Below are 20,017 nucleotides of genomic sequence, written 5' to 3' on the forward strand. Positions count from 1 at the left end.
CTCTAAGTGCGTCTCTCTCGCACGCATACGGATTATTACACTTTTTCTACTACCTATAACTATACTACCTTTAACTTATAACTATACTACCTATAAATGTTTTGAAAAACTCACAAAAATGGTGTCTAGATCCTGTACCTGTTAATAACAAATATTGAATTTAAAAGAAAACTATGAAGATACAAACGATGGAACGCAGTGTAGAGATACTAGAGACTATATTCTTTCGAAGGGGACTGATTGGAAAGAGGTACAAACGATACTTTCTTGAAGAACTTCAAAAATTGGTGTCTGAGCGTTGTACATGCTACTCACTTAACTAGAATTTCTATAGTTCCTGATAGGTTTTAATAATAGTTCTGCTACGTAACATCGCGACAATAGGAATTTTCCAAAAATTGAGGTGCTACATGGGTGTCAGCTCCAGCACTGCACTTTTTTAAAATCACTTGAAAATGGTTCAACAATAGGCGTTTTCAATAGCTCTCGAGGAGTTCTATTGTTCCAGATAGGGTTTAACAACAGTTCTGCTACGTAACATCGTTAAAATACCTATTAAGGATACTAGTCGCACCACATGCTTCAGTGCAGGTATGCATAAGGAGCTGGCTTTCAGTGTTGTTTTCAGGTTGTGTTTCAAACAGTTTCGGAATAATTCTCTCTAGTACTCAATGTTGGGACCATAGTTCCGCTTGGAACTATTGTTAAATAATGATGGAAGCTGGCACCGCATCGCTGTACTCCTTAACACAGGCAGGTTAATAGGTGCTGGCTTTTGTCTTAGTAAATCTTATCGAGCTTACACTGTACATTTAAATTTAAGATTACAAAGAAAAAGATTTAGACAATATCTGATAAGCGGTCTCTTTCTAAGGGTTGCTCTGGGATTCAGTTGTAAGTTGTGGAGAATCTATGCCCGCCAGGCTACCGGTTCGTGATCACGTTCAGCTCTGCTACGACGGGATATGCATTATCGACGGAGGCGATGATCACAAAATTCTATTCCCGGACTCGCCGCTACGATTTAGCGCTATGTTTTTGGTATCGCCTAAAACCGTAGCGTTGTGCATCTCCCTACTGATCTCGTTATGAAGAACATGAGAAGTCAGAGGAACTGAAAGCAGTTTAGAGACACGAGGTTGAGAAAGTCAGAACCAGTCAGAACGAGCGATCAGAATGTCAGCTGTTAAAGAGATAGTCAGTCTCACGGAAAAGATTTCGGAAATGGAAACTGAGGAAACCGGAAAAAAACTGACGCACAAAGAGAAGAAAAAGCTGAAGAAACAGCAAGAATATGAGAAGACTATGGAAATGCTGACGAAGACCGGTGGTCAGGGCCACAGTGAATTGGAGTCTAATTTCACTGTATCCCAAAGTATTAATCAAAGTCGTGGTGGTGCTCAACAGCTGGAGAGTGCTGTTGATATTAAAGTCGAAAATTTTAGTATTGCTGCCAAGGGAAAAGAATTGTTTACCAATGCCAGTCTTCTCATTGCACAGGGAAGAAGATATGGTCTGGTGGGACCCAATGGGTTCGTAAAAGAGACTTCTTTATACTTTAATATGAACCTTTATTATCTGTTTAATGTATCATTTTCATTCTTATAGCCATGGAAAAACTACTTTACTTCGCCATATTGCAAAGAGAGCCTTTGCTATTCCACCAAATATTGATGTACTTTACTGTGAACAGGAGGTGGTAGCAGATGACACTCCTGCGGTACAAGTTGTTCTCAATGCTGATGTTAAGTGTACAAACTTACTCGCTGAATGTAAAAAGCTAGAAGAACTCACCGAACAAGGTGATACCACTGTTCAAACAAGATTGCAGGAGGTGATCAATTGTAACCATAAGATTTCATTACATAGAACTTTCACACTATAATGTATAATTCATTGAAAATAATTATAGGTCTATGAAGAATTGAAGATCATTGGAGCAGATTCTGCTGAGCCACGAGCACGCAGAATTCTTGCTGGTCTGGGTTTCAGTCGTGCCATGCAGGACCGTGCAACCAAGAATTTTTCTGGCGGTTGGAGAATGCGTGTTTCCTTAGCCAGGGCTCTATTCCTGGAACCTACCTTACTTTTACTCGATGAACCGACGAATCACTTAGATCTTAATGCTGTTATTTGGTTGGATAATTATTTGCAAGCTTGGAAAAAGACATTATTAATAGTTTCCCACGATCAGAGTTTCCTCGATAACGTGTGTACGGAAATAATACACTTGGATCAGCAGAAGCTCTTCTATTATAAGGGCAACTATAGTATGTTCAAAAAGATGTACGAACAAAAGAGGAAAGAAATGATCAAGGCATATGAGAAACAAGAAAAGAGATTAAAGGATCTTAAGGCATCAGGACAAAGTAAAAAACAGGCGGAAAAGAAGCAAAAGGAGGCTCTGACGCGAAAACAAGAGAAAAACAGAACAAAAATACAAAAACAGGAAGACGATACTGGCCCGCAGGAACTTCTTCAGAAGCCCAGGGAGTACATAGTGAAGTTCAGCTTTCCTGATCCACCGCCACTGCAACCTCCCATTCTAGGCCTTCACAGTAAGTATCTATCCGATGAATAATGTCCACATTTCGGTATTACTTCAAACTTCTAATCACATATTATACAGACGTTACATTCGCTTACGAGGGCCAGAAACCATTATTCATCGACGTAGACTTTGGAATTGATCTAAGCTCCAGAATAGCCATTGTGGGACCTAATGGTGTTGGCAAATCTACTTTTTTGAAACTACTAACTGGAGAAGTATCACCGCTCAAAGGAGATCTCATTAAGAATCATCGACTGGTGAGATTATATATCTAGCATACTATATATTAATTGTATAGACCAATAAGTATCGATGCTACTGAAATATCTCAATGAAATTTACAGAGGATAGGGAAATTCGACCAACACTCAGGCGAGCATCTCACTGCAGAGGAGACTCCATCCGAATATCTGATGCGGCTATTTGATCTGCCTTATGAGAAGGCCAGAAAGCAACTAGGCACATTCGGTCTAAGCTCTCACGCTCACACGATCAAGATGAAGGATCTGTCCGGTGGTCAAAAGGCGCGCGTTGCATTGGCTGAGCTCTGCCTAAACGCACCGGATGTCGTTATTCTTGACGAACCAACCAATAATCTCGATATTGAATCCATCGATGCCCTGGCCGATGCCATCAACGAATACAATGGCGGAGTGATCATTGTTTCTCACGACGAACGTTTGATCAGAGATACTGAGTGTTGTCTCTATGTGATCGAGGATCAGCAGATTAATGAGATTGACGGTGACTTCGATGATTACAGGAAGGAATTGCTCGAAAGTCTCGGAGAAGTCGTGAACAATCCAAGTATAGCTGCCAATGCTGCGGTTCTTCAATGACCTACGACGATTCTGCTTTCCATCTAATATAAAATTCTTCGATAATCTGAAAGGTCATCAAGAGCCCCAATGTGCCCAGGATTTTATTATTCTGTACAACGAAAAGTTGCAGGCTTTCTTGGGATTTCGACTACGAATTTCAGATTGTGTTTATCTTGTATCATAGTTTTCGTCAAGTTCATTTCCTGGGGCAGCCATATAGAATTTTTTCGCATTCGAAACTCCCTACTTGTTAAGGCATACACGTATTGTATTTTCGGCGAAATTATATGATTGCAAGACTGTCCAGAGTGTAGATAATGTCGAAAACAATTAGGTACGAATGTTGGAGATTAAAGGCATTTTTATTTTACCCCGTCGTCTTCTTTCTCCAGATATTTTTCACATTTTAGTAATAACGATTCAGTGACGGTCGAGCACTTATAGGTTCAACGAACGTTTTTCATTCAATTTTTTTAAATTTCTGCTGCCACATAAGTGGTAGGTATCTTATTGTTAGATCGATACTAATATTTTCCATTGTCAAGTAGTTTTAATCTGTAAACGAAAAGTTTGAGTTTTTTGATTTCACTAAGCCAATTTGTCGTTATAACCTACGAAATAGAAGGATCAAGCAACTGTTACAATTCATCGAATATTAGATAATCTCGGCAGATAATTTATCAATCTTACTATTGGTCGAAATCTATTAGAAGACTAATCAGCTGACCTAAAAGTTAGCTGGAAGTTGCACAAACCAATCTACGCATGTCGCATGTTAGTTACGCGGGAACGGTAAGTTTGCTTCTATCGGCATCTCTGTTGTCGGTAGAAATTGCCAGAAATTTCCTACTTGATCTTTTAGTAAATGAAACGAATTAAAAGACTTTTATTGAATGAATTTTTTACTTATTCAAACTTGAAGCTGTAGAAAAAATGGAGTTAGATGATGTGCAGTGGATGAACAAATTTGCAGCCAGGGACAACATTATGTATGGTCCACATTCATACATACCAATAGTGCTGGAGGATATTCCAAAATATATAACTTTGCTGGATTATGAAGAAAATTGCATCAAAGATGTGCAAACAATTGGAAGTATACGTAATGAAGACACAACGTCACACTTATATCTTCAATCTATTACTTCAAATCTCAAGATGGAATTTCCCATAAGATTACGTGATAGAATTTATGAGCTGCCCTTGGATGAATTTCAATTTCAAGAACATACACCTTCAGTGGTGTGTACCACAAAAAAATAATTCTAAGATTCAATAGGATTAGGTTTTAAGTTCGCAATACTGATAACTGTCTCAATGGTTATAGGTTAAAGATGGAAGTATATTCAGAGTCTTTGGAACATTGCGTAACAGAAATGGGGTAGTTATGCTGGATCACTGTCAACTTGTAGCATTAGAACATCCTCTTGATAGCTTACAAGTGTTGTCACTGCAATCAAGACTGGCTCGGCGTCAATATAAGCAGTTTGTATAGTTAATGAAATTTGTAACAATGATTCCTAAAAGGCAAAGCAATTACACTTGTTTTCTTTTTTTTTTATGTTTTAGGTTCTACCGCACACCAAAATTAGATGAACTATTGCATTCTGAACTTGGCATAATGGACAGGCAAAAACATTGTTAAGAAAAGTGAAATGCAATTATGATTTCAGTGCAAGAAGGTTGAAACACATTTATATCGTTATCATACCTCCATCATATATGATCTACATAATTAGCTATAGGTGCATTGACTGATACTTTTTAATTCTTAATAAATGTGATTAAATATTTGTAGAGCAAAAGTACGGTAAATTTACTTGAAAGGGCATTAAAAGAAAGTAGTTTTACTACCGATCTGCGTTCGTCATAATGATACGATTTCATCTAAGCTTCATGTACAGAAGTAACAAGTTAACGTAAACTGCGCCCATAGATATGCGTGCTGATACGTGAATTTATTACGGAAGTGTTATTGCAATTACCATAATCAGCGAAACAACGAGTCATTTCATAAAATTTACTTGTAATAAATATTGACTCCAGTGTGCTAATGTCGCTGACTCGCTTCGTTACGATTGTACTTGCTGTTGCTAAAATGAATGAAGCAACTGACGGTGAAAGAAAAGTCATCGATCAACAGGAATTCCTACTTCTCAATATAGATTTTATTACTAAAGTGAATAGCTAATGCTTTGTCATTGTTCGCATGCAGACTGGAACAGTTGGAAACTATTGCAAAATTAGCTAAAGTAGCCTCACCAAGCCTCATTGATCCTGACAGCAGCTTGAAATTGGTGACTTTTCTAATTTGATCGAACTAATTTTTTTCGCTATCGTTTGTTGCCACGAGTGGTGCTGAAGCTATTTTTCTTCTTTCCTTTCCTTACGCCAGCAAATCACGGATTCTTGTTAGTTTTCCGATAGATAATAGGACGTAATTACGGATTTGCGATTGGCTGCGTAAGTTACGCGGTACACAAAGTACGCTCCATGGGGAATCATCCTGATCATCGAGGGACTAGTTGAAAAAAATTCTCTAGCTAAATTTGTTTTATTTCCAATTACAAGGAAAATATGAATTTTTCATTATAAGTAATAGACCATCAATCACCGACAAACGATTCTACATCGATTTATATAAAAGTCAATTGAAAATATGACTATAGAGGGGCTATTTGAAAAAATTTCCCTAGCCAAATTATGTTCTATAAATTTATATAAACAAATAACCGTCAAACGTTAGAATAGTCTGTCATTCACCGATAAACGAACAACAAACGATAGCGAAAAAAATTAGTTCGATCGGTCGTGATGAGGGCCTAACTATACGGAGCTCAAGTTTCGGAAAGTACGATTAGCTCCGCAGTGATGCGCGTAAGAGCTGGCGCAGTGGTCCTGCCAAAAATGGCAGAAGAGTGATGTGAAAATTATCAAATATATTGTGCGAAGTCGTATCTCTTGTGCATATTCGTCGTATCTAAGTGCCGTCACGATGTCGAGCACATTAGAGAACAAGATATTGAATTTGCAGGAAAGACTCAGGGCAGAGAACGAGTCGAGAGATAGAGACAGGCAGAGCAATGAGGTTGGCCCAGGTATGAGTCTACAGCCGTCATCCTCGGGTCCTGCCTCGAGTTCTGCCGTTAGAAGACCCAGACAACGTGAGCACGAAATTCTTGAGATCATAAGGAATTTTCGAATTTTTGCAAGAGTTCTCTTAAGCTTTTATATGCTCTTAAATTCCTTTTGATAACTTGTCTATAGGTTATGTTGACCGTCCTGTTATTTGCTGTTTGCCCCCTTATATTATTCTCATTTGATCATATCACAATATCATGATTTATGTTATTCTTATTTTATTATAAATTATCGTATTTAGTGGTTTCCAGTAATTTTGGCTTCATTAGATTTTTATTTTTACACTCATCACTATATGCTTGATATAGGATTTATTTTTATTAGTGCTAGTTTAGATATTTATATTATATCTATTTGCTTTCTTATTAAATTAGTTGGGCAAGTAAGTACACCAACACGGCCAAGAAAACAGTTGGATCTACCAGTCCTGCATATGTCACCACCAAAGATGCATGACAGTGAGTTTGAGTTAAAGTTACAAGAAATCATGAAAATGAATGGTATATTGAATATCAATGGGCAAAAGTATCAGACGGAAATGAAGGATTTAGAACATTTGGGGGAATTGGGCAATGGAACTTGTGGACATGTTGTTAAAATGAAACACAAACCCAGTGGGGTGGTTATCGCTGTGAAGCAAATGCGGCGGTCTGGAAATGCTGAAGAAAACAAAAGGATAATCATGGACTTGGATGTAGTGTTGAAGTCGCACGATTGTCCATACATTGTACAGTGCCTGGGGTGTTTTATCACTGAATCGGATGTGTGGATATGTATGGAATTAATGGCTACGTGTCTGGATAAATTACTAAAGAGAAGCAGGCAGGCGATACCCGAAGATTTCCTAGGAAAAGTCACCGTTGCGGTATGTCTAATAGGATTCTTGTTTTCATTTAAACGTGCAATTGAACTATATCTTTTAATTAGTGTTTCTCCAAATTGACAATGTACCCTAATCTTTTGACAATATAGACTGTTAAAGCACTCTCGTACCTAAAGGAGAAGCACGGAGTAATACACAGAGACGTTAAACCAAGCAACATCCTTCTAGACGAGATGGGCGGCGTTAAACTTTGTGATTTTGGAATATCCGGTAGATTGGTTGACAGCAAAGCGAAAACTAGAAGCGCCGGCTGCGCTGCGTATATGGCGGTGAGTATTTACATACAAGCGTAGACAGTATTTAGTTCGTATGACGATCCTCAAGAATACATTGTAACAGTTTAATCTATTCTCGCAGCCTGAACGGATCGATCCACCGGATCCCACAAAACCGGACTATGACATAAGAGCTGACGTATGGAGTCTGGGTATCACATTAGTTGAACTAGCTACAGGAGTATTTCCTTATCGAGACTGCAAGACTGATTTCGAGGTGAGAAATCCTCCTCGTTCATGGAGTCACCTAGAGGCCATCCGGTGGCAATCCGTGCACGCAATAAGAGTACAATTTGTACCGTAGGTGTTGAGCAGGGTAGTACAGGATGACCCACCCGCTCTTCCTTCAGATACACCGTTTTCCAAGGACTTTCGAAGTTTTGTCAGTTGTTGCCTTACCAAGAATTACAAGCATCGGCCCAAGTATCATAAACTCATGGAACATCCCTACATCAGAAAGTACGACATCCGACAGGACGATGAAACAAATTCCTCGCTCCCGACTTCCGGCTGTCAGTGGTTCGGCAGAGTCATGCGACAGCTGGAGCCAAGGTTGGTGCCTGCCATCTCTGCTTTACCTTTCTGTCTTCTTCTTTCTTTTTCAAGAACATATATTTGAAAGCAGTAACGTTGCACAGAGATACGTTTCTACGGAATAAGCACTGTTATCCTCGGGGACGCTATTGACACGCGATTTATCGTGTCGAGGTGCTCCACAGGACGAACGGCTCGTATAAAGAATTAATTAGAGATTTTTAAAACACGGCATGAGATTCCCGACTAATATAGTAATGTTTGGTTTGGTTTTAAAATAACTGGGTTATCGCGTTCCAACGGTAACAATTTTGAAGTCTTAACGCATTGGTAATGTCCACCGTGATCTCGATAGGTATTAAACAACTGTCGAGTCTAGGGAGGCTGTAGTTTTCCGAAACGAGAAAGAAAAGAGAGGAATTAATAGAAAAAGATAAAAGTACGGCTTCTACGCAGAGGACGAAGTACGTGTCTTCGTAGGACTCGTAACTCTCAGCAGAGGAGCCAACCAATTTCTTTCTCTTGGTTTGAAACTCGATTATAAACGTTTGCGTGCGTATTGCATTGTGTTGCAGCGTTGAGCTTGAGGGAGGCAGCGCAGCGTAGCATCCCCTCTCCCTCGTACTCGCCCCACTCTCCGCCTCCCCGAAAAAAAGTACCCGAAAATCCCAAAAAAGTTAAAAAAGAAAAATACCTCAAAAACATCCAAAAGTCTACCCGATTTTCGTTTCGAGTTGTTTGGTTTGTGCACGCGCCTGTTACACATCCCACCCTTCAACCCCCACTCATGGTAAGCATTCTTTTTTTTTTATTCATTTCAATATCTTTTTATGGGTCCTATTGCTGTTCTCACACTTACTTAGTAGCCACTTTGCCTGTTCGTTTGTTGACAACGTAACTATTATATATTCGTATTCGCACCGCATTGCGTTACGTCGTAGCTGAAATATCAGCCCCATTGTCGCCGATCGTACACATTACTCTTCTGCTCTCTTTTCTTTATTTTAATTTTACTTGTCTTCTTTGTTCTTTTCTATTTCACGTTGATTTCTCTGCGAATTTTCTCTTAATTCTCTAGGGCATGCGGCCACTAAATTCTATTCTTCATTTTACATTTCGAATGTGTTTATCGATTAGATTGTTCCGTTTGCGAATTCGTAGATAATACCTTCTTTCTCCCTATCTGTGTTGCATGAAATTTTGATTAACGTTTTAACTTTCACTAATCCATGATGTACGTAGGTATTACATAAGAGAGGATCGGACACACACTTTCAGGAAATCATTGAATCTCGGACGGACGATCGTGTTACCGTCCGAAAAGTCTCGACATTCTCACGAAGCTACCTCGTGGCCTTTCCCAATTCTATGTCCGACGATCCGGTTGCAGGTTAACTACAGGAGGTCAACAACGAGTTACGGGTCACGTGTCCTTGAAGCAGACTGCTCATCTGAGGACCCACTCCGAAATCCCGGCTTTCCTAAGATGCAGCGCCACCAAAGAGCCACAGAATTCCAGCTTCCTGCCGTTCCACCAGCGTTCCAGCAGCGAGAACGGCTCCAACTACGTTCCCTACAGTCCTTACGCTTTGCGACGGAAGGAAATCGTTAGGCCGTTCTCGCCACCTATTACCAAGGACTCTGGGGAGCTGGAACATCTCAACGTTCAGCGACAATTTTCGCCATATAGGCAGCACGTCGAGCAAACCAGGGACTTTGCATCGAACAGTTGTACAGCCAATGGCCAGAGTAAACCCGTAGGAAGACCCTTCTCTCCGTACAGGCAGGACTCCAATCTCGTGGAAGTCAGCAGTAGACCGTGGTCACCGTACCACGGTCGAGTCGAGGAACGCGACAGTAGCAGAGACCGGTGGCAGGGTATTTCACGGTCTCTGAGTCCCTTCGCCAGGGACTACTCACCTTGGCGACGGGAAAACGTAGACCCTCCGGGTGTCGTACCACCGCCTAGTGAGAGTGGTAGATATTCACCCTTTGTACAGCAACGTCTTGGACAACCTCCGCCAGTACCTCAGTCGCACCCGCAGGCCCAAGATATATACGGGAGTCCTATGGTTAGTCGTAAGAGGTAAGGAGATCCTGAAAGCATAGATATTGGTAGATTTTCATAAAAATTATGTAAAATGCTGATGAAAGTCTTTTGCTGGTACATAGATTTCCTTCCGAGCCTCCACCTCAAGGATCCCACGGTTCCACCAGTCCACAGTTGTTGATCTCCCGCTTTGCGCATCAGCTTAAGCAGGAACCACCGCCAATCATACCGCAGACTCAGGGTGGTTCCAAAGAATCCGCGAAGAAGCGGTTTGCCTCGTACGTTAGACTCAGACTCGGTAGCGAACGTGCTCCGTCGCCGGAGCCACCGCCGAGATTGAGTCGTGGCGAGTCTCCTCTGGTGCTTCGTAGAAACTTGGTGGACCAACCCTCGCCTTCGTTACCGAGAAGGTAACAACCTCACCGTATACTAATAATTTTATTGAAATATTGACGAACCAACAGCGGCAGAATGTGGATAAATTTTATAAAATTGTGCTCAGGTATGTCTCACCGTCACCACCCCAACCACCACCAAGAAGATTATCGGAGAGCAATTCTGTGCCAGGAAGTCCTCAGCACGTAAGAGCTCGTCTCCGCTACACCCCGGAACCACAAAGAAGGCCTCCACCACCATAACCCACCGCTACCAGCATAATATTTTGTTCCTCGTCGGTGCCATACTTGACCAAAAATAATTTCGTATCAACTTTCACAAAGCACCTGATTCACCTGAATCACTTGAATCACCTAGAGAAGTGTCCCACTTGACGCTCCCAGGGGGGAGTCTTCGTACCGAGCGTTCACGAACAGTGTGAAAGCAATGAAACTCAATACTCTCGCACTTGAGCACTTGAATCTCGTTACTCTCACTGTAACGCGATTATACGCTTAGCGTGTCAGCGTAGCAAGAGGTTCTTACACGCCTAGAAAATAATAGTTAATGGGGAAAGTCGCGCTCGAGGCCGCGAAGAAGGGATTTTCGTCCTCAGGAACGTTCATGCGTTCAGAAGTACCAATATACTTTTTGCAAGGATTTACGGGATCTACATGGGTCTCGCTGTTTTCGACGAGGATGCTCCTCCGTCGGCGCATATTTATATGGAATGCAATATGATGCTCAACTTTTATATCGCTTTGCAAAGGATCACGAGTGTTCTTTAACGGTTATCATAATTTTTAAATATGACATCAAAAAAGCGAATAACATGAACAGAATATACGTAGTAAAACGCACCATGTTTGCTACTATTGACGAAACTTTTCCTACGGTTCGTCAAGGATTCCTTTGGAAAGAGAGACTCCTCTGCTTCTCATTTTCGAGGAGCGAGCTTGTCGTGAGCTTTTCCTTTAGGAAGTAACTGTTCGCGTCATGCCTTTCGCGATTTCGACTGAATGTTGTATTTTCAAATTCTCGCCACTTTTTTATTATATTAAATAATAGAAAATTGTGGAGGGTAATACGTGCTCACTTGCTGTCAATGACCGACGCTTTATGCCTAGTATTTCCCAGATGAACTCCCAAGAGCCTTATTAACTCTACGATAAGCACAACCTAAAATTTAACTCGACGATTGCGTGGCTTTTTAAAGAATGTCGATCCCTCTCCTCTTCCATCCCCTAAATCGCTGCCTGTATCGCGCAATGACGCAATATGAATGATTGAATACACACCAAATTGCGCGAAGGTTGCTTTCATCACTGAGATAAAAGTGTTCTCCCCCCCTCCCCTCTCCTAATTTCCTCTTCCTTATTTTCTCCCCTTCTAAGAATGATACAAGCCCCAGCGCCTTTTTCTTCGTCCTAAACACTTTTAATGACTCTATATTATTTAAATGAGAGAAGTGCGCCAAGGCTGGCATGTTGTAATTATATTGTTTCGAATTATTCATTCATTAACTACGATCAGTCTACGCTCATCATTGGTCTTTTGTCAATTATTTGCCGAAAGGATCTGTTACAATGTAAATAAACTTAAACCTATAATAAAGGAAGAATTAGGAGAAGCAAAAAACCCTGTGAAGATCGAACAGCGATATCCCCAGTTTTTGCATTGCAACTATACGTTACTTAATACTATACTTTTGTTATATGATTATCTTTTGGGTGCCTTATCGTTCTACATTCTGCTTAAAATTATCATCGTATTATGGCGCTGTCTGCTCACGCCCGCATGATATTTTTCAGCTATGTAAAAGCTATATATTTCTATTGCCATTTTATAATTGAAACAAGTGCAGTAAGACTTAGAAAACGGCTTGGAATATCGTGAGTTCTCAACTTTGCAGTAAGCGTGAATAAGCAATAGTGCGTGTAAACTACCAGCTGCGATTTCGTGCATCTCCGTTCAGGTAGTTTCTAGTGGTTCCCAGGGAATCCTAAACCAATGAATGCCGATTCCTAAAATATCGTAGCCATTAAGGTCGAGCTTGGCCATAAAAATATTTCCGTGGTCGCACTGGGTCACGGGAGGCGACCGAGGAATGCATTATCTTTTTGTTTTTCAACTATAGGTGCGCAAGGCATCGGCGATTGTCGGCGATCGTGCCTCGCTGGCTCTTCGTGAGGAACAATATACGTAACCTCCTTGGCCACAGGAAACCGTTAAGGGATAGCAAGATTGCGAATATACCCTCCTTGGAACCGATGAGAATTGTGCCGGGATTCGCGAGTGATAAGGGCGCGCCCGAAGAGAGTTTCGAAAATAAATTCCTCGTTCGGATCGGCCCGTCCCTGAACAATCAATATGGCCTCCAGCTCAGCGCGCTTCACGCCAGCGTAGGCCAGCTTCTTCGAGGAATATCGTCAGGGAGCCCTCGTCTTCCTGGCGATTAATTAGCAGGATCACCGGAGGACGAGGCGCGGTGTATTATCCTGTAACTCGATCTTCTTTTTGCCTCACAATTAAGCCAGGAAGATACCTGGAACGTGTCGCATGATCACTGTGGTCAGTGCGGAAGACATCAGGCATCATACTCGGGTGTTCGTGGTGTCGTTGGTGCTGTTCTTCGTGTTTCATCCGGACAGGAGCAAGGTGATGCGACAGGATCCTCTACGTATTTCTGTTTTTGAGTAATCGGTGCCCAGTGAAACTTGTTATGTCAGAGGTGACGTGTAAGGACGTCGGAGTGCCCGAGGGTGGCCAAGAAGAGGGAGAAGATGAAGATATGGTGGCTAAGAACGTCGAGGAAAGGGTCAGCATACAGCAGATTCTTGAAGGCATGACCAATGAATTTAACAAGGGCATGAGTCCGGCGAAGGCACCGGAGAACGAGAAGGTCGACGGAAAGGGGGACAAGGTAGAAAAGAATTTCAAGGAACCAGAAAAGATTCTGATACCCGAGGAGGAGGTTGCAAAAGTCGTCGGGAATTCTGCCGAGGAGGAGGTTGAACAGGTTTCTGTGCCCACGACAGAAGCCCAGGAGGCTACACCAAATGAAAATCACAAGACAGAGGATAGCATCGAAAAGCTGGAACTTCCCAAGAAAGATGGTAATATACCACGTATAGTTCTGACTTTTAGAACCATCGATGAGAATACTGATCATGGTAGAAAGACTAAGATTTCTAGCTGTTCGTCCAACTTGACTCTAGTACCAGATGAACTTGCTAACTGCGATCAGATCGGTGGTGTGTCTGTGAAGATTGAGAATTCTGATGAAAACTCTGATGTAATAGAGAAATCCGATTCTGAAGAGGGTAGATCCGAGGAAGTTATGGTGGTAAGGGGACAGAAGAATATTAAGGAAGATGAGAGCTCTGCTTCAAAAGAAATATCCGAGGAAGGTGCCTCGGTGGAACAGAAAGAGTTCAGCGAACAAAGCTCCAGAAATGAGGATTCGGATCCTATTGCTGCTGATGTGGAAGTGAAATCACCACCACCACCAACTATTGTCACCAGGAACCGACGAACAGGACGCTCTCGACTTAGGGCGCTAAGGTTACTCTCTATAAGTATTTCCTAATATTTTAATCAAAAAGTTTTTAGTCGTTTTGAAAAACTGTAATTTTTTATTCTCAGTGATTCTACAGAGGAACATCCTGGACCTAAACGATCAGCAAGGCGACTATGTAAAGAATCATTGAAAAGTACAGTTCTTGAGAGTGCCATGGCCCGAAAGGAAAAGTCAAACTACACTGAAGTTCACCGCAAGTATCAAAGTCAAAGAAAGTACAATAAACCAGGTCGACCAAAGAAGTTGGTCACCAGTAAAGAACAATTAAAACAACTTCAAATAAAAGTATCGGATGTTCGCCACGAAATTGGTACCTACTTTAACGACGTGAACAGTACAAGCTCAGAATTAGACAGTTCAAAGAATGCCAGTGTAACGGAAATCAGTAGAAACGACTCCAACATGAGCGAGTCTCAGAGTACTACAATGGATTTCGATGGCATGCCAAAGTTGTCCCCAATAATGAAAAGTCCGGAAACCGTTCAGACAAAATTGAGCAACTCCATAATCAACAACAGTTCAAATGAGGAGATTAACGCAGACACGGAGAAACCGTTTTTGAAGCCAATCGCCGGCCGAACTAGAAGAGAACGAGGTCGACCAAGAGGTAGCACTGGTGCTCGTAAGCTAGCGAAAATGGATTCCTTTGAAGGTAATGTTAGTAATAAAATACAGATCCTTGATATGACCTATCTCTCATATTATATCGCTAGATTCAAAGTCAAACGCAGAATTTGTTCAACAGAAATAAATAAAATAAAACAGCTATCTAGGAAAATAAAACTCTTTGCAGACGGTTCTCCATCGATCGCAGAGACCGGAAGGAACAACGACTATCCCGAAGGTACATATTGCGATTATCATAGAGAGAATTCAAAATATGATTAAGACCCAATATGATAAGCCCAAGTTCTGACCTTTTGATATGTGTTGCAGAAGGAGCTGTACCAGCCAAAAGAACTCGAAGAAGTATGGCTCCAAGTCCGAGTCCAGCAGAAGGTCAAGCATCCAAGCCAGAATCAACGGCAATATTAAGTGAAGTATGTAGATAGAAACATAATTTTAAAAATGCAAAACTTTCGAATCTCTTAATCCCAAAACATTAAAGAATTTTTGGACTTGCAGGCCTATGGACCATCCTTACTCTGTTTGTGCCAAGTAAGATCTCAGCTGTACGTGACGATAACTGGTTCAGGAGCTCCTCTTTATTGTACAGCGATAGACTCCATCGATAACCGTGTAGTCGGTTGTTGCAACGAGGTAGACAGTAACGACGTGGCTATGCGAAGGCCCAGCACCCGGGTCCCATTTATAATCCTCTGTCGGATGCACAAGGAGAGACTGCTGCGTCACAATTGCTGTCCGTCTTGCGGTCTCTTCTGCGCTCAGGGCAGATTCGTGCAGTGTACAAATGGTCATCAATACCACAGAGAGTGCGAGATCTATCCAAACAAGAAAGCGGTGTGTCCACACTGCGGAAGCGAGAGCGCATCCTATGACGTGATGGTGAATATGTCAGGGATGAGAAAGCCAGTTTTCATTCCCACGCGGCGAAAATTCTCCAAGTTACCTTCGGCAAAGATGAGTCTTACGGGAAAGGGCGACAATACCAAGTTGGCAGGTAGACCGCCAAGTCCTCTGGTGAGACCTGAGACCATAAAGATTCCTGAACCCACGAGCAATCCTGACAGACCGGAGCGCTATACTATAATGAGCCTCTACACTTCAGTGAAGAACGGCGACCTGGAGAAGTTGGTGAATGTCCTAGGTGAGCGACCAATGAGCTTATTTTTGTTTGATCTAATTGTTCATAAACCGTGCATCCCTTAGCTTGTGGATACAATGCGAATCACTCCTTTCGGGATTATGCACTCCGCACGAGTCTTCACATAGCAGCTGATAAAGGACACTTGGCCTGCGTTCATGTCCTCGTGCAGGCTGGCGCTCAGGTCGACGTTATGGACAGGAACCAATTGACGCCGTTAATGCTAGCTGCTAGCAAGGGCAAGACGGAGGTGGTGAGGTACTTGGTGAGGATAGGAGCGGACGTGACTTTGAAGGGAGAGGATGGTATGACTGCACTACACATGGCAGCCAAGTCAGGACATTTGGATGTCTGTCAAATTATTTTGTCCGAATGTAAAGTTCCTCGGACGTTAGTTGGTAAGAAGCAAGGCCGGAGTAACTGTTTTGATTATTAAACATTTTTTTTGGATACATTAATATGCGAATATGCTTTTTTGGCAGATTCTGTGGACGATGGTGGCTGGACCAGCTTGATCTGGGCCTGCGAATTCTGTCACACTGATGTGGCAAGATTTCTTCTTGAGAAAAAATGTGATCCTCTCATCAGGGATGCCGAACAGAACATAGCCTTACACTGGAGCGCCTACAGTGGCAGTTCTGAGATTACTGAATTGTTACTTAGCGAAGGCTGTGACGTGAATGCCGTCAATGTCCACGGCGACACTCCATTGTTAGTAGATCCTTGACGTACGGTTGATGGTAAGCCTTTTCAATGGTAACTTTGTCATACTCACTCGGCGACACTTCTTAGGCATATAGCAGCTAGACAAGACCAGTATGCTGTGAGCGTTTTGCTATTGGCTCGTGGCGCTAAGGTCGGCGAATTAAATGCTGCCGGCGAGACAGCGGTAAATTGCTGCCCGTCGGATGGAGACACTATGGCAGCGCTTCGATTAAATGCAAAAGTCAACGAATTATCGGAACACATGTGGGAGAAGACTGTAAAAATTTTAACAAAGTGAGTATGCGCTAACTCATCCTACCTTCTGATATTTTGTAGGCCCTTATTAGGTGTTAATTGTACTGCTTGCTTCTAGTGACATCTCACGAGGTAAGGAGAGCAACCCCATTCAATGCGTCAATGGGTATGACTCTGAGGATAAACCTACGGACTTCCTCTACGTCACAGAGAATTGCTTCACCAGTAATATTAGTGTCGACCGCACGATAACGTCTTTGCAGTCATGCCGTTGCGAGGATAATTGCAGTTCAGAAAAATGTTTGTGTGGAAATATCAGTCTACGATGTTGGTACGATGAAGAAGGGAAGCTCATCCCTGAATTCAATTACGCCGGTATGCGTTTGTTGAAGCCAATACGCTATAAGTATTAATCGGTGCTGTTGATTATATTATGAACAGACGAAAAGACTTGTTGCTGATAAAGAATAAATGTTTTTTTTTTTGTTTCTTCTGGTTCAGATCCTCCCATGCTGTTCGAGTGCAATCAGGCCTGTGACTGTAATCGTATTACGTGCAACAATCGCGTGGTCCAGCACGGCTTGACTCAGAGATTTCAGTTATTCAGGACGAGTGGAAAGGGTTGGGGATTGAGAACACTGCGTCACATTCCTAAAGGAACATACGTCTGCGAGTATATCGGTGAGATAATATCTGATTCAGAGGCCGATCATCGAGAGGATGATTCCTATTTGTTCGATTTGGATAACAGAGTGAGTCTAATTTATTGGAGAAAACTATATCTCTAAGGAAAAATGTTTTCGACTTTCAACACTGCTAGTGGTTTTTTAAATGTTTTTAAAACTATTTAGGATGGCGAGACTTATTGTATAGATGCCAGACGCTATGGAAATCTTGCCCGTTTTATTAATCACTCGTGTGCGCCAAATCTACTTCCGGTACGCGTGTTTGTCGAGCACCAGGATCTGCACTTCCCGAGGATAGCGTTCTTCGCAAATCGCGACATCGAGGCTGACGAAGAGCTCGGGTACGTTAATCAATAGCGGTTTGAAAAAAATTCGCAATTTCACATAGGCGCCAGCATATCAACCTACGTTCCACACGACAATAATTCATATTGTTGGATATTGTTTCTTATATTAATAAAATCTTATCCCTTTGTTTGCTCTACTTTGGGTCGCCTTTGTCGCGTTGCAGAAAACTCATTGTAATTGCAAATAGCTTGAGAATTTCTCTTTGAAGTATCTTTTTCTTGCGCGTCACTTCTTGATGAGTTTTATAAGGAAGGTCTTATGAAAAATGAACGGTTCTCAGAAAATAGAATAAAGCACGGTATTCATATTGGAGTATAACGATCATTATCAGAGAAAAGCAATAAACTCGATTATAACAGTTACAATAAGAGATGTGAGAGACGCATAGAAAAGGTAAGTCCTCTACTCATTTTGCGATCATTCTGTCGAAGGATTGGCCAATAAAAGCCGGCTGACTTATAATACGGACGTTCTGCATCTTTGTCTTGTTATCTTCTCCGGTTCATCGCAATACGCTACTCTGTCCATGCGGAATCGACTTCCTGTCTTTATGTGTTTCCTTATTTTATAGTCTGCATATTTCTGCGCACCCGTGTCTCCCTACGAGCCGTACATAGATCAGCCCTGCCGAAGACGTCCAACACGTGATTCTCTGCTTTCAGCTTCGATTACGGGGAGAAATTCTGGATAATAAAGTGCAAGTCCTTCACGTGCACCTGCGGCGCTGAGAATTGCCGGTACTCCGAGAAGACGATACAAGTCACCCTGGATAATTATCGTCGGAGGATCCAGCAAGAAGAGATGCTTGCCACTCAATAGCCCTAATTACTTTGGAATGCAATTAGTTAATTCATAGTGCGTAAAGCCGATCTGGATCTTTATATTTTCTTTTTCCCTTTTTCCTAAATGTTTTTATCTTTCTCTGGACTCTGTCTCTTTCCTTCTGCGCGTCTCCTTGAGGAATTCCTCTGTACCAGAGATATAAGGTCAGATATTGCCTAGTTATCCTCTAGGTCCATTGACGTTAATTTCGGTATGCAAGTGCACTAATTGTTTTTCGATTCTCTTGAATTTATAAAAATTATTTTTATACGCCGTGGAGAAACTGCTTGGATATCAAAATTATCGGGACTTTCTAGTAAATTCAAAGTGGTGGCTGATCTAATGTCACTTCATACAAAATTAATAGTTTAAAGTGATGGGAGCCTAAATCTAATTGCGCAGTGCTCTTCATCAAATTGCAGCTAATAATTAAGTATCCTGTTTCCTTCTATTTGTCGCAATTACTTGTTAATACTTTTCTCTAGGTCCTTTGGCATACTCTTTTTCATCTCCGTTTCTTCTTGGGGATGACAGTACCTGTTCCCACCTCGACGAGGAGGATGAGGAGGAGCATGTGTGAATTTCCGAAATAGTTTTTAGCCAATTGTTAGGCATAATGTACATGATTGTTAATTGGAAATAGAAGAACGACGAGGAGTGGATGCGAGGCAGTTAGCCTAAATTTCATACATCAGGGTCATCATGCCAAGTAGATATCGAGCAAGGATGGGACGGCGGATTAGGAATGAAATTAAAATCATGTTTGTCGTTATGGATTTATTCATTCACGAGAATGTTCTTTTAGGCGATCGTTAATTAGTGTTCGACGGTACGACGTCAGTGCAAACTGCGTCAAAGATGTCGTACCGTGTATAGAACGTAAGGTCACACCATTTTGTACAAATGACAGCATTTTTGTATAATAAAAGTTGTAGTTCTTTTATACAACCACGAGTGGTAATTCGAGCCCTTCATGTAATTGGTCGAAGAGAATAATAAATGAAGACGGAGGTCGTTACACAGTGTAATAAATCGGCACCAATTTTGATCTTTATTGTATATCGAACTTTTATATAATAATACGGTTAATGTTCGACGTTTCAAAATAGCCATTGTTCTAAGGTCTAATCTCAGACACGAGATAAGTCCGAAGGGTTTATTTTCTGAAAGGAGGTAAATGGATGATCATTGGCTCTGTTCGGTATTGAAAACCTCGGTTTACTGGG

The 20,017-nt window shown here is 41.7% G+C and overlaps 3 protein-coding genes across 6 annotated transcripts; all 3 read left to right on the forward strand.

Annotated features, from left to right (window-relative positions):
- The first annotated feature begins 1,042 nt into the window (after nt 1-1,042).
- On the forward strand, nt 1,043-5,140 carry LOC107274216 (ATP-binding cassette sub-family F member 1). The gene is made up of 8 exons (XM_015753086.2): nt 1,043-1,532; nt 1,609-1,834; nt 1,913-2,558; nt 2,630-2,808; nt 2,896-4,164; nt 4,295-4,614; nt 4,700-4,857; nt 4,942-5,140. The coding sequence occupies exons 1-5, from the start codon at nt 1,177-1,179 to the stop codon at nt 3,388-3,390; spliced, it is 1,902 nt and encodes a 633-aa protein (XP_015608572.1). The 5' UTR covers nt 1,043-1,176; the 3' UTR covers nt 3,391-4,164; nt 4,295-4,614; nt 4,700-4,857; nt 4,942-5,140.
- A 1,076-nt stretch (nt 5,141-6,216) lies between these two features.
- Nucleotides 6,217-12,260, forward strand: LOC107274219 (dual specificity mitogen-activated protein kinase kinase 7). Its single transcript, XM_015753088.2, has 8 exons — nt 6,217-6,536; nt 6,888-7,378; nt 7,486-7,665; nt 7,754-7,888; nt 7,976-8,223; nt 9,596-10,291; nt 10,378-10,665; nt 10,758-12,260. Exons 1-8 carry the CDS (start codon nt 6,368-6,370, stop codon nt 10,891-10,893), a joined length of 2,343 nt encoding a protein of 780 aa, XP_015608574.1. The 5' UTR covers nt 6,217-6,367; the 3' UTR covers nt 10,894-12,260.
- Nucleotides 12,261-12,393: 133 nt separating this feature from the next.
- LOC107274212 (histone-lysine N-methyltransferase EHMT2) lies at nt 12,394-19,739 on the forward strand. Of its 4 annotated transcripts, XM_025091461.1 has the most exons (13): nt 12,394-14,194; nt 14,276-14,862; nt 14,956-15,054; nt 15,147-15,250; nt 15,336-15,978; nt 16,041-16,373; nt 16,458-16,686; nt 16,768-16,974; nt 17,054-17,310; nt 17,437-17,687; nt 17,787-17,962; nt 18,632-18,824; nt 19,277-19,739. In XM_025091461.1, exons 1-12 carry the CDS (start codon nt 13,353-13,355, stop codon nt 18,786-18,788), a joined length of 3,885 nt encoding a protein of 1,294 aa, XP_024947229.1. In that variant the 5' UTR covers nt 12,394-13,352; the 3' UTR covers nt 18,789-18,824; nt 19,277-19,739. The 4 variants fall into 4 exon arrangements, with proteins under 4 accessions (XP_024947229.1, XP_024947230.1, XP_024947228.1 ...); XM_025091462.1 differs by having other exon boundaries at nt 18,541-19,739; XM_025091460.1 differs by having other exon boundaries at nt 18,632-19,739.
- Nucleotides 19,740-20,017: the final 278 nt, after the last annotated feature.

This window comes from Cephus cinctus, unplaced genomic scaffold, assembly GCF_000341935.2.
Source record: "Cephus cinctus unplaced genomic scaffold, Ccin1 Ccin1_scaffold2529, whole genome shotgun sequence".
Lineage (NCBI taxonomy): Eukaryota > Metazoa > Arthropoda > Insecta > Hymenoptera > Cephidae > Cephus > Cephus cinctus.